This window comes from Gossypium hirsutum, chromosome D10 (genome assembly GCF_007990345.1).
Source record: "Gossypium hirsutum isolate 1008001.06 chromosome D10, Gossypium_hirsutum_v2.1, whole genome shotgun sequence".
Classification (NCBI taxonomy): Eukaryota; Viridiplantae; Streptophyta; class Magnoliopsida; order Malvales; family Malvaceae; genus Gossypium; species Gossypium hirsutum.
The window spans coordinates 19208608-19220735 of record NC_053446.1 but is presented as its reverse complement, the minus strand read 5'-3'; the positions used below and the strand labels follow the sequence as shown (position 1 = coordinate 19220735).

The following is a 12128-nucleotide window of genomic DNA, read 5'->3' as shown; positions in this document are numbered from 1 at the left end:
TTGTCAAGTTTATCCTTACTCAGAAGATTCCCCTTCACATCCTCGAACGAAAGATGATATCTCCCATAAATAAGAGTTTCCTTAAAATTTTTATAATAAGAGGGCAAATAGCATAACAATAACATAGCTTGACCTTCATCACTAATCTCTGCTTCGAGATTCTATAAGTCTTTAAGAAGGGTAACAAACTCGCTAATATGAGTTCTGATGGGCTCACATTTGGCCATATAGAGATGTTGTTTTAATACTAACCTGTTGGCTAGAGATTTTTTCATATATAAGGTTTCTAGTTTCTCCCATAACATAAACGATACTTTCTCCTTCAAAACCTCCTATAACACATTATTCGTGAGACATAATTGAATAGTGGATATAGTCTTTTCATAAAGCTCTTCCCATTCTGACTGATTCATATCTGTAAGCTTCTTCCCTATAACGACCTTTTTCAAACTATTCTCAACCAATATTGTCGTAATTCAAACTTACCACAAACTGAAATTTATAATTTTTTCGAACTTCTCAATATCGAACCTTGACTCTGCCATCTCTAAACGGGTTGACTGCAAAAATTAAACTATCTCTGATACCAGTTTGTAGGGGATAAACTTGATTAAACAATGAACAAAGTGAATAAAATAAGAATCGAAAAGATCAAACACGCAAATTTTACGTGGAAAAACTCCTCAAGAGAGGATAAAAAACCATAGGCAAAAACAGATTTCACCATAATAAAGGAGAGTACAAAAAATGGAGAGAATTAAAAGAAAAGCAGAAGTCCCACAAGAAAAACCCTTCGAAACAAAGAATAAAATTCTCTCAATCTAAATAAGTTTTTATTGTGTAAAACCTAGAGTAACTAAGGACTATTTATAGGTTGAAATTTGTAGCATATATGACTACAACAACTCTAGGTTAATTAGAGTTTAAGTCGGAAACTAGAAACAAAATATAACCGGGAGAAAAATAAATTTTGGTCAAAATAAGAGGTATTCTTCCACACCTCTCCAAATAATACCTAAAGAGAGTGTCACAAAGTTACCCAATGGAATAGAAAGATACAAAAGTTTAAGACACTCCAAAACAGCAAACAAAGTGATACCACACTATTGCCTATTTATAGGCCTCTACAAGTGATTGTCAGATAGTGTTTTGATAAGCTTTAAACTCTCTTTTAAAAGTTGAAATTATCAAATTAATTATCTTGAATATTTATCACATAAAAGTCTTCATAACCAAGTTCTCCAACAGCTTCAAACACTCTAAAAGGTAATGATAAGGATGAGTGTCCACCAAATTTCAAACTCCTCTCCTTCCTCTTCAAGGCTAATCAAATGGATGATAATCATATTCTAATTTACCATGAAATTCTCTTATCATTTGTTGTTAACTAACATTAAAACATAAGCCATTAAAAGTCAAACATGCCAACACCCAAAAATTTTGATTGCACCAAAAAGCTTGTTCTAATTGTTGTTCGAACAAGACAGTCCAAATTTCCAAAAAAAAATTAATAATTACTAAAAAATATAAAAATATATTTAATAAATGAAAAATCAAATAAAACCTAATAAAAAGCTCAACCTTTTGTTAAAACAATCCAAAAAATAAAATAACTAACAGTGTCTAGGAGATGAGGAGTTATACATTTAAATATATTATATTATATTATTATGTCGTGTATTAAATTAACATTTATAATCTTTTTTTTAAAAGAAAACAGTTAGTCTCATATTTTTCGTCTTCTTTTTTTTCCGGTTAACAACAAAACTAGAAAATATTGCACTTACACATGTATATTTGTTGACCATATCTAAGAAATATGTTACCGAATCATGTGAAATTCATTCCCTTGAGCCAAGAAAAAGGGACGTAAAATCATGTGAATTCACGTGGCAATTAGGTAGAAATTAGACAACTTGTCTATGCTTCAATCATTATGAGGCAAACCAAGACAATTTCGACTTTTTTTTTCTCCTCTCACTGTGAAACCTTTTGCAGGAAGACTTAGGAACAATAGCTACGCCTATATCCTGCTAGAATCACAACATCTTGTTTTGTTTATTAAAAAAAAAGATGATATTGGTCTTTGATATATAAAATTGATCTATACATGCATTGATGTTGAGCAATTTTTGTTTGAGGACTAAGGTATAGGTACCAAACAATTAAGTATTGATACCAGACCCTTAAATTTGAAATTTTACAATTCAGTCTTATTTCATGCTCAAACTTCACAATTAGGCCATTGTTTGTTTAATTTAATGGAATTGGAATGTACGTGTATTTATAATTGTATGGTTTAAATAGAAGTATGAAATATTTGATGAGAGTTGTCTCGGCAATAAATTTGACATTCTGTTATTTGGACTCAGCGATTGAGTCGGATAATTTAGGTGTTACAATATGTATTTCATATTTGGCAAAAATAAAGTGAGAGTAATGAAAGATTGAATTAAGGGAAACTATATTTGATAGCATCTTTGATTGGTAAAGCTACTAATATCAGAAAACCGGAAAAACTACTATTATAAAAAAAGAAAAAACCCGGAAACACTAAGACAATGCTAATATTATGCATTAATCAAGGGAGTAATTCAGCATTAGTGATGAAGATGAAAGTGGTCGATACAAACCTTTTCCAAAGCATTAAACACACTCAACCATAAGCTGAAACATGAAAAAGAAAGAAAGAAACCTTGGCATTAAATTGGGCCAGCTACCAGCGCCTAACCATATTCTATTCGTACGTGTTTCTCGGTTCTTTCCAAATCCCTTCACTCGACTTTTGGCTATAATAACCCTCCTACCTTCAATCCTTATCCACGCAACAATCAGCAATAGTACTACTACTCCAAGCGAGCATTTTCCTTACAAGTTTGTTTTCTTGTGACTAATTGATATGGCTAGCTCAATGTCCCTTAAGCTTACATGTGTGGTGGTGTTTTGCATGGTGGTGGGTGCACCCCTGGCTCAAGGGGCCATAAGTTGTGGTCAAATCACAAGCGCCCTCGCACCCTGCATTGCTTACTTGAAAGGGAATGGTGCTGGTTCTGCTCCCCCAGCTTGCTGCAACGGCATCAGATCTCTCAACTCTGCCGCCAAAACAACACCAGACCGGCAAGCAGCTTGCAGCTGCATCAAAAGTGCGGCCACCGGCATTTCTGGCATCAACTATAGCACTGCAGCCGGACTCCCAGGCAAGTGCGGTATCAACATCCCTTACAAGATCAGCCCTTCCACTGACTGCAAAAGGTTCGTATCTAATTTAAACTAGGTTTCTTTGAAATTACGGAAAAAGAAAATGACCCAAAGTTTATCGCTTATGGCAATTGATTTATTAATTTATGAATGTTTTGTTTGGTGTGGTTGCATTTGCAGCATTAAGTGAAGTGTGGTCATGGAAGTTGGGATCAGCTAATGGAAGGGAAATAGTGATGTCGACAGAATAAAAATGAATGTTAAAAATCCATAGCGGTACTATTCATTGTTGGAGTTATCCTAGTTTTAGAGTTAGTGGTAATGTACAAGGTCGCATATGCGACTATATAATACTATCTTTACCTACTCTAAATATTAATATCACTCTCACTAGTTGTTTCCTCTATATATATACTCTTCATTTCCTTTTCTTTTTCTTTTTTTTTTTTTTTTGTCCTGCGTGACGATTTCAAGCATTTCATATAAACACCCACGTGATCTAACGATAATTAAAACCACGTTAATCACTAAAAAAACTAAGAATAAAAGAAATGGTGTTTATATTAGTATTTAGAATCTTGAGTGAGTTGCTATAACCGGCGCACAGTAGGAGGGTGGTACAACCAGCAGTAATAAAAATAACCCAGGAAACAAGAAGTAGCAGTATTATGGGATAAATTTAACAAAAATGCTGAAAAAAAGAGTTATTTGAGAATGTATAATTTTTTTTTAAATTTATTGATTTACATTGTTTACGAAGAAAGAATAACGTGTCGTACGAGGTGTATTTTCATTGATGTGGCAATGAAAATGCGCCGGTAGGACCCATTTTTACTTTGCTAAAATTTATTTTTTTCTTTTTTTTTCTTGCAATTTGAAATTAGAAGTTTGAACATTTATTTTCATTCTTGTTTGAGATAGACACTGTTATAGTTTTAAGGAATGTTTGAATTTATGGTGGTGTCGTGGAGTTAGGTGACCTACAAATTTCATTTGTCATGTGAGTATGGAGCCATCACCCGAGAAGCCAGATCGCATTGCAACTCATGGTCCCAGTTAAGGGTGATTATACGGTCTGAAATTGAAGTGTAACTAGAGCTTCAAGTTTACAAAATGTTACGCTATCAAAGGACGGAGTATGATTGGAGCTGTAATTTACAATGGTTATACGGGCACGACAAAAAACTTTTTTCATTAGAAAATGATGCTTTATAAAACTCATACACAAGTACGAGGAAGAAAAATGCAATGGTATCTCAGTATAATTAAGTAAATTTTTTTATCCATCTCCACCAAAGACAGTGACACCGTTACTATTACCTATGATAGAATTGGGATGTAATAGGTTTTAGTAACAGGGTCATTGCCTTTGCTGGAAAAGGATAAAATGAATTACTTGATTATACTGGAAGACCCCTGTGATTTTCTCCCTCGTACTTGTATATGGATTTTATAAAGTATGCTCTTCCAATGAGGAAAAACTAGTTCTTGTGCTTGCATCACCGTCGTCAACTACAGTCCCGGTTTTGCTCCATCCTTTTAATAGCATAACCTTTGTAAACTTGAAGCCTTATTTACACCGTCAACTTGGACCTCGAGTTGCAAAGCGATCTCGATTTCTCAAGTGATGGCTCCATACTCACACGACAAGTGAAATTTGTAAGTTATCAAGCGCCACGACATTATTGTGAACTCAAACACAACTTAAAACTATGATTACATCCCCCTCAAAGTGTGAGAGAAATAAATCTTTAAACTTGAAAATTTCAACACGGAAGAAAAAGAAAAAAATAATTTAAAGGAGACTGAGATATGGGTGAGTAGGGGATGAGAACATGCATTTATATAAGGGATGGGGTGGGGTAAAAAGGGAAATTTTTTTATCCCGAGAATCCCGTGTTGTAAGGGCTCAGAGGCAGAAGCAATTAAGTTGGCCTGGGTGTTGAAATGGCCATAAAGAAAATGTTCCCTGCAGGAAGTGTTTTTACCTAACATGGCAGTACAAACGCCTCTTGCAAGATGCGTTTTCGACTAACATGTCAGAGATGTGGCTGGAAAACGCGTCCTGCAGGAGGCATTTTGATTGCCAAGTCAGGTGGAACTGCTTCCTGCAAGAGGCATTTTCTTTATGGTCTTTCAATACCCAAGCCAACTTGATTGCTTCTACCTCTAAGCCCCTACAACCCGGGATTCCTAGGATAAATTTCAATGCTATGTCTAGGTGCTGAAAAACATCGTTGCGGGGAACGTTTTCTCCCCCACAAATTTTAATTTTTAGTGTATACCTCAAAAACAACTAATGCCTTGACATGTGTTGTTGCTAGAATCGTTTCATGTGCGTCGAGGAAAAGGCTCTATAAAAAAACTCAATATAATTCTTGGATTTTCCATACAGATGTTTGAAGCAGATTGTTAGCATTAGGAGTTATCGATGTTGTAGTAAAAAACAAAAATTTTATACTGACAATATTGTCGAAGCAAAGGTATTTCATTAAAGTAAGTGTAAATTTAGGGATTTGGGTGATGAGAACTATATTTTTACAATTTTCTCGATTTTAAACATGTGGAATAGAATATTTGGTTCAAGATGAGGAGACGAGCCAGAGCTATTGTCCATTACAACGGTCAAAATTGTGAGGCTGAAATTGAGCCCATTTTTGTATCAACCCAATCTAAAGATCTAACATTCAACTAGAGCATAACGTTAAAAGAGCTTTGAACAAGGTTTAGGCATAAAGTAGGGATCTGAAGAAGAATTTTGAGCCTGAAATGTAGATATCTAACATCATTTAACCCCGTTAGATATTCCATTTTTCAGATCACAGGGGACAACGGTTTGAAGACAGTGATCGAAACTCATTACTCTAGTGAGAATATACAGTCTTTGCTAAAGAGGAAAAAGGTGGCCCAAGCTCGATTATACCGTGTCCGCCAAATTTCTAGCCAAATCAAGAAGCAAAAAGTCTGGCCACACGGTTTTGTTGTGGATTCAGATCATTGCTACAAAGCTTATACAAAGACACATTATTAACATCATCAATGGTGAGGCATTCATCGATTTCATCCCTCGATTTCAACTTCGGGGGATAGTTAGACGTATTCGGTCACCAGGCCTACAACACAGCCGCACAACATTCTATCAGTGCCTTTGGTTTCAACTTTGACACACCTATGTTCAACCTCGATAACACTCATATGGTACATCATCAAGTTACTGGGTAGGCCAAACAGAATTGATTTTGGGATTGACATCGGATTTACAAGAATGAATGATCTACTCTTGACAACTTTGACCGGAGAGGGTACATCCAACCCTGGACTTACAACCAGGGTTGATAACAAAGAGGGACAAGAGAACAAAGTGGTCAAAGAGGGGTCTAAATCAGATAATGACCCAGGAGAGGTGGTTGGACTGGATGGTGCGAAATTGTAGTAATTTTAGAACTAGATCCCATTCCTACTGAACTAGAAGACGATGGATCTAATGGTCAAGCTTTAGACATCGCTCGAGGGGATGACCTAAGTTTCACGAAATACAAACCCCCACCCCATATGCGTAATCTCAGTCTTACTAGTGAAAGTGGTTTTAGAATTCCCAGACCTCCCCCGTAGAAGACTAAGGTATGCGACTTCATCAACAAATTTCGACCACTTAGAGGTTGGGATGGAGTTTGACTCCAAATATGCTTTTGTAGCTACAATCAAGTAATATAGCATACAACTTGGTGTCAACTTCACTATTACATGCTCTCAATCCGAGAAATATAAGGCGATGCGCACAATGCGTGCAACAAGATGTCTATGGAAAATCATGGCATTTATGACGAAGAAGTTGGCATTTTAAACGTAGGAAATTTATCGTGCCACATACATGTGTTGTAGCTGGTATGTAATATGGCTAACAACATCGACTCGAATCCTAGCCATTTTTTACATTCTATTACACATAGTGACTTGATTTCTTGTTTTTCAAGCATATCGAATGATCATCCAAAATTAGATTTAGACATGATATCTAAAATTCTATTACCCATGGCAAAAGCAAGTCCTAGGATTCTGGTCCCAATTTTGATCGCACACATCTGTAGAGAATCCGATTACACCATGTCCTAGCACAAGACATAGTTGCAAAAATAGAAGGCATTGGAGAAAATGAATAGAGGGTGGGAGAAATCCTACTATAAATTGTGGCAATGGTGTTAGATACTAGAGTGGTACATACTAGGTTCTGTAACCAAGTTAAAAATGGAGCCTGCGTATTATGACGATTGCTTGGTCCCTGGAAAAGGAGTTTTCCACCGTTGCTTTTGGACTTTTAAGCAATGCAGAACTACATTTTGGTACTGTAAGCCACTTTTCCAAATTAACGGCACATTCCTGTATAGAATATGCGACCATCGGTTGTTAGTAGTTGTTGCATAAGATGGTAACCTAAAAATCCTGCCAATAGCTTTTGTAATAACTCCTGAAGAATCCAATGATGAATGGGATTTCTTCTTAACTAACCTGAGAAGGCATTTGTACCGCAACCCGATGCATACATCATTTCCGACAAAGGCACCAAAATATAGGTTGCATTCAATCAACGTTCAAGCCTACGATATCGTGCACACTATAAGTGTTGTTTACGTCATATAGGGTCTAACTACATAGGGTCAATACCATAAAGATGCGAAGTGGTGACATGTTATTAACATGGGTACCTTGTTCATGGAATTTATGTCCTAGATAAGAGTTTAACATATACATTTAGGTCGCATTTCTTCAATGCAATCACTCACTCAAATTCCTCACAATACAATTACTAAACATCTCCAAATAATACCTAAAAAGAGAGTGTCATAAAGTTACCCAATGGAATAGCAAAAAAATAAAAGTTTAAGACACTCCAAAACAACAAACAAAGTTACACCACACTGTTGCCTATTTATACGCCTCTACAAGTGTTTATCAAATAATGTTTTGATAAGTTTTAAACTCTCCTTTAAAAGTTGAAATTATCAAATTAATTATTTTGAATATTTATCAAATAAAATCTTTAAAACCAAGTTCTCCAATAGCTTCAAACACTCTAAAAGACAAGGATAAGGATGGGTGTCCACCAAAGTTAAAACTCCTCTCCTTCCTCTTCAAGACTAATCAAATGGATGATAATTATATTCTAATTTACCATGAAATTCTCTTATCATTTGTTGTTAACTAATATTAAAACATAAGCCATTAAAAGTCAAACATGCCAACACCCAAAACTTTTGATTGTTCCAAAAAGCTTGTTCTAATTGTTGTTAGAACAAGACCGTACAAATTTCCAACAAAAATTAATAATAACTAAAATATATAAAAATAAAAAAAAATTATATTTAATAAATGAAAAATCAAATAAAACCTAATAAAAAGCTCAACCTTTTGTTAAAAGAATCCCAAAAAATAAAATAACTGACAGCGTCTAGGAGGTGAGGAGATATACATTTAAATATATTATATTATATTATTATGTCGTATACTAAATTAACATTTATAATCTTGTCTATGCTTCAATCATTATGGGGCAAACCAAGACAAGTTCAACTTTTTTTTTTCTCCTCTCGCTGTGAAACCTTTTTCAGGAAGACTGTGAAACCTTTTTCAGGAAGACTTAGGAACAATAGCTAAGCAATCACAACATATTGGTTTTTTTTTTTTTTAAGAAAAAGATAGTATTGGTCTTTGATATATAAAATTGATCTATACATGCATTGATGTTGAGCAATTTTTGTTTGAGGACTTAATCGCTACATTATATAGAAGTAATTAACGTCTTGGGGATTTTTTATGCAAAATATATATATAATAAAAAAAACGTAAATGAAGCCTTGACGTAGTGGGTAAAAGCTGAACTATAAGCTTTTAAGTAACCATATTCAAGACCCTTAAAGTCATATGGTTATATGTAAGTTTTAGTTTGATTAGCCAGACTATAATTTAGATTGTTTTCATTCATAATTTATATTTTATGTAATAGATTGATTTTTTGTCCTAATTTTTAATCTATTTATATGTTATAATTGTTTAATTCTACACTTAATAGCTACTTTGACATATATTTATATTTTAATTTTTCTGTATTTATAAATTTTAAATAAAACATATATTTATATATAGAAAGTTTATGAATAAAATTTATTTTTTCGAAAAAATATAGAAAGCATACGTATTTAATATGGGAATAAATTGTATTAGGATTATTCTAAAAAGTATAGTTTGAGGCACCAATAAAATAGTACCACGTCATTAAATTTTAAAGACAATAAAGTATTATTATACACTCATCTATATCTAATATTTTCTCTAACTTAATTTCACTTTAATTAAATTACTTAAAATAATTGCTTTTTAAATTATAAACGAACTCTTTTATTCTGTTACAAATTTTGGTAATTATTTTATCCTAAACCTCGAACCTTGAACTCAAACCCTGAACCTTGAACCTTGAACCCAAACCTCGAGGTTTAAGGTTTGGGTTTGAGATTTAAGGTTCAGGGTTCAGTTTTGGTTTTGGGCTTTGAGTTCAGGGTTCAAGGTTTAGGTTCAGGGTTCAAGGGTTCAAGGGTTCGAGATTACAAGTTTGGGTTCAAGGTTACAGATTATGAGTTTGAGGTTCGCGGTTCGAGTTTATGATGCAAGTGTTTGGGGTTATAGTTTGGGGTTTTAAGTTTTTTATTTAGGGTTTGGGATTCTAGACTCAAGGTTCAGGGTAAAAAATTTATTAAAATTATGTGTCAATGACATGAAAAATATTGTTGAAATATTATTAAATAATTAAAAATGGACTGTGAATAATGTGGTGGAAAGGGCTCATAAAATAATTTCTCTATAGATGAGTTTATAATAATAATTTCATATCTTTAAAATTTGATAATGTGACAATTTTATTTGTAACTAAAAAACCTTAATTTTTAATATCATCCTGAAAACTATATTTGATAGCATCTTTTATTGGTAAAGCTACTAATATCAGAAAACCGGTAACACTAGGACAAGGCTAATATGATGCATTAATCAACGGAGTAATTCAGCATTAGTGATGAAGATGAAAGTGGTAGACACAAACCTTTTTCAAAGCATTAAACACACTCAACCATAAGCTGAAACATGAAAAAGAAAAAAAGAAACCTTGGCATTGAATTGGGACAACTACCAACGCCTAACCATATTCTATTCGTACGTGTTTCTCAGTTCGTTCCATATCCCTTCACAAAACTTTTGGCTATAAAAACCCTCCTACCCTCGGGCCCTAACCACGCAACAATCAGCAATACTACTACTACTCCAAGCAAGCATTTTCCTTACAAGTTTGTTTTTCTTGTAATTAATCGATATGGCTAGCTCAATGTCCCTTAAGCTTGCATGTGTGGTGGTGTTGTGCATGGTGGTGGGTGCACCCCTGGCTCAAGGGACCGTAACCTGTGGTCAAGTCACAGGCTCCCTCGCACCCTGCATTAATTACTTGAGAGGGAATGGTGCTGGTGCCGTTCCCCAAGGTTGCTGCAGCGGCATCAAATCTCTCAACTCCGCCGCCCAAACAACACCAGACCGGCAAGCAGCTTGCAAATGCATCAAAAGTGCGGCCGCCGGCATTCCTGGCATCAACTATGGTATTGCAAGCGGACTCCCAGGCAAGTGCGGTGTCAACATCCCTTACAAGATCAGCCCTAGCACTGACTGCAGCAGGTTCGTATGAGTTGTTTCATTGCTTATGCTTATTAATTGCTCAACATTTAATGTTGTGTTTTTTGTTGTTTCATTTGCAGGGTTAAGTGAAGTTTTGGCATGGAAAGTTCACCAGCTAGTGGAAGCCAAAATAACGATAGCTACAGAATAAATATGGATGTTAAAATCCATCCATAGGGATAGCAGAGGAGTTATCCTAATTTAGAGTTGTGCGTTGTGTACTAGGTCGCTTTTTGCGACTATGTAATATTATCTTTATCTACAAATTAATATCACTCATTATTTTGTGTTTCTTCTATACCCTTCTCTCAAGCATTTTATATCAACATTCACGTAGTCTAATAATAATGAAAATCATGATTACTCAACCCAAAGTTTAATTAAATCAATTTATGCACCGGTTCTGTTCTTTAGTTGCATGTACCGGATGCAATCCCCATTGAAATCTGTTTTGTAATTGAAAGGTTATACAACTTGCTATATCTATCGACATATTTTTAATTGAAAAATGTTGGGTTCATTCTTACATTACTTTAAATCTTTGAAGTGGACGACTCTTTTGGAGACATTATTATATGTGATTGTGTTTCTTTTTAAATGAAAATATCAAGTTTTATAAAAATATAATTAAGAGAGATTATTCATCTGATCATTTTGAGATGTGGATCAAAGTTCATGATCATTGTGCATAGAACGTTTTATTGAGATTAACTAATTAAATTGGGCTCATTTGATCCGCTTGAACTTGTCCAACTCGTGGAACATATGGAGAAGCTCATCTACTTAAACCTTTGGTGGTTCAGTGAAACTCTCCAGTAAAACTAGAGTTACCAGAGTAATTAATGTAAATCCTAAGGGATAAAGATGTATAGAGTTTAAAACCCTTAAGACTCATCTTGTAGATAAGTACTAATCTCAATCGTTGATGTAATTCAATCTATACTATTGGATCTAGGGGAGCTCAACTATAAATAGAGATCTCCCCCTTCATTTGTAATCATCTCACACTACACCAAAACAGGGTTTTAGCGGCGCTTTTTTAGGTCTATAGCGGCATTTTTTAGCGCCGCAAATACTTTTAGCGGCGCTTTACGAAGCGCCGCAAAGATCGCCACTAATGACAGCGTCGGTAACTTTAGCGGCGCTTTTTATAATAAACACCGCTAAAGATCAAGACCTTTCGCAGCGTTTTCTTTGCAACGCCGCTATAGACCATGGTC

General features: G+C 34.7%; 2 protein-coding genes across 2 annotated transcripts; both read left to right on the top strand.

Annotated features, from left to right (window-relative positions):
- Positions 1-2454: 2454 nt before the first annotated feature.
- Positions 2455-3604, top strand: LOC107914540 (non-specific lipid-transfer protein-like). The gene is made up of 2 exons (XM_016843483.2): positions 2455-3252; positions 3379-3604. The coding sequence occupies exons 1-2, from the start codon at positions 2900-2902 to the stop codon at positions 3386-3388; spliced, it is 363 nt and encodes a 120-aa protein (XP_016698972.1). The 5' UTR covers positions 2455-2899; the 3' UTR covers positions 3389-3604.
- Positions 3605-10329: 6725 nt separating this feature from the next.
- On the top strand, positions 10330-11206 carry LOC107914539 (non-specific lipid-transfer protein-like). The gene is made up of 2 exons (XM_016843482.2): positions 10330-10908; positions 10989-11206. Exons 1-2 carry the CDS (start codon positions 10556-10558, stop codon positions 10996-10998), a joined length of 363 nt encoding a protein of 120 aa, XP_016698971.1. The 5' UTR covers positions 10330-10555; the 3' UTR covers positions 10999-11206.
- The last annotated feature ends 922 nt before the right edge of the window (positions 11207-12128 follow it).

Bases quoted from the DNA above. Each gene is read 5' to 3' on its own strand.
- LOC107914539 (XM_016843482.2), top strand. From the start codon at position 10,556: ATGGCTAGCTCAATGTCCCTTAAGCTTGCATGTGTGGTGGTGTTGTGC.
- LOC107914540 (XM_016843483.2), top strand. From the start codon at position 2,900: ATGGCTAGCTCAATGTCCCTTAAGCTTACATGTGTGGTGGTGTTTTGC.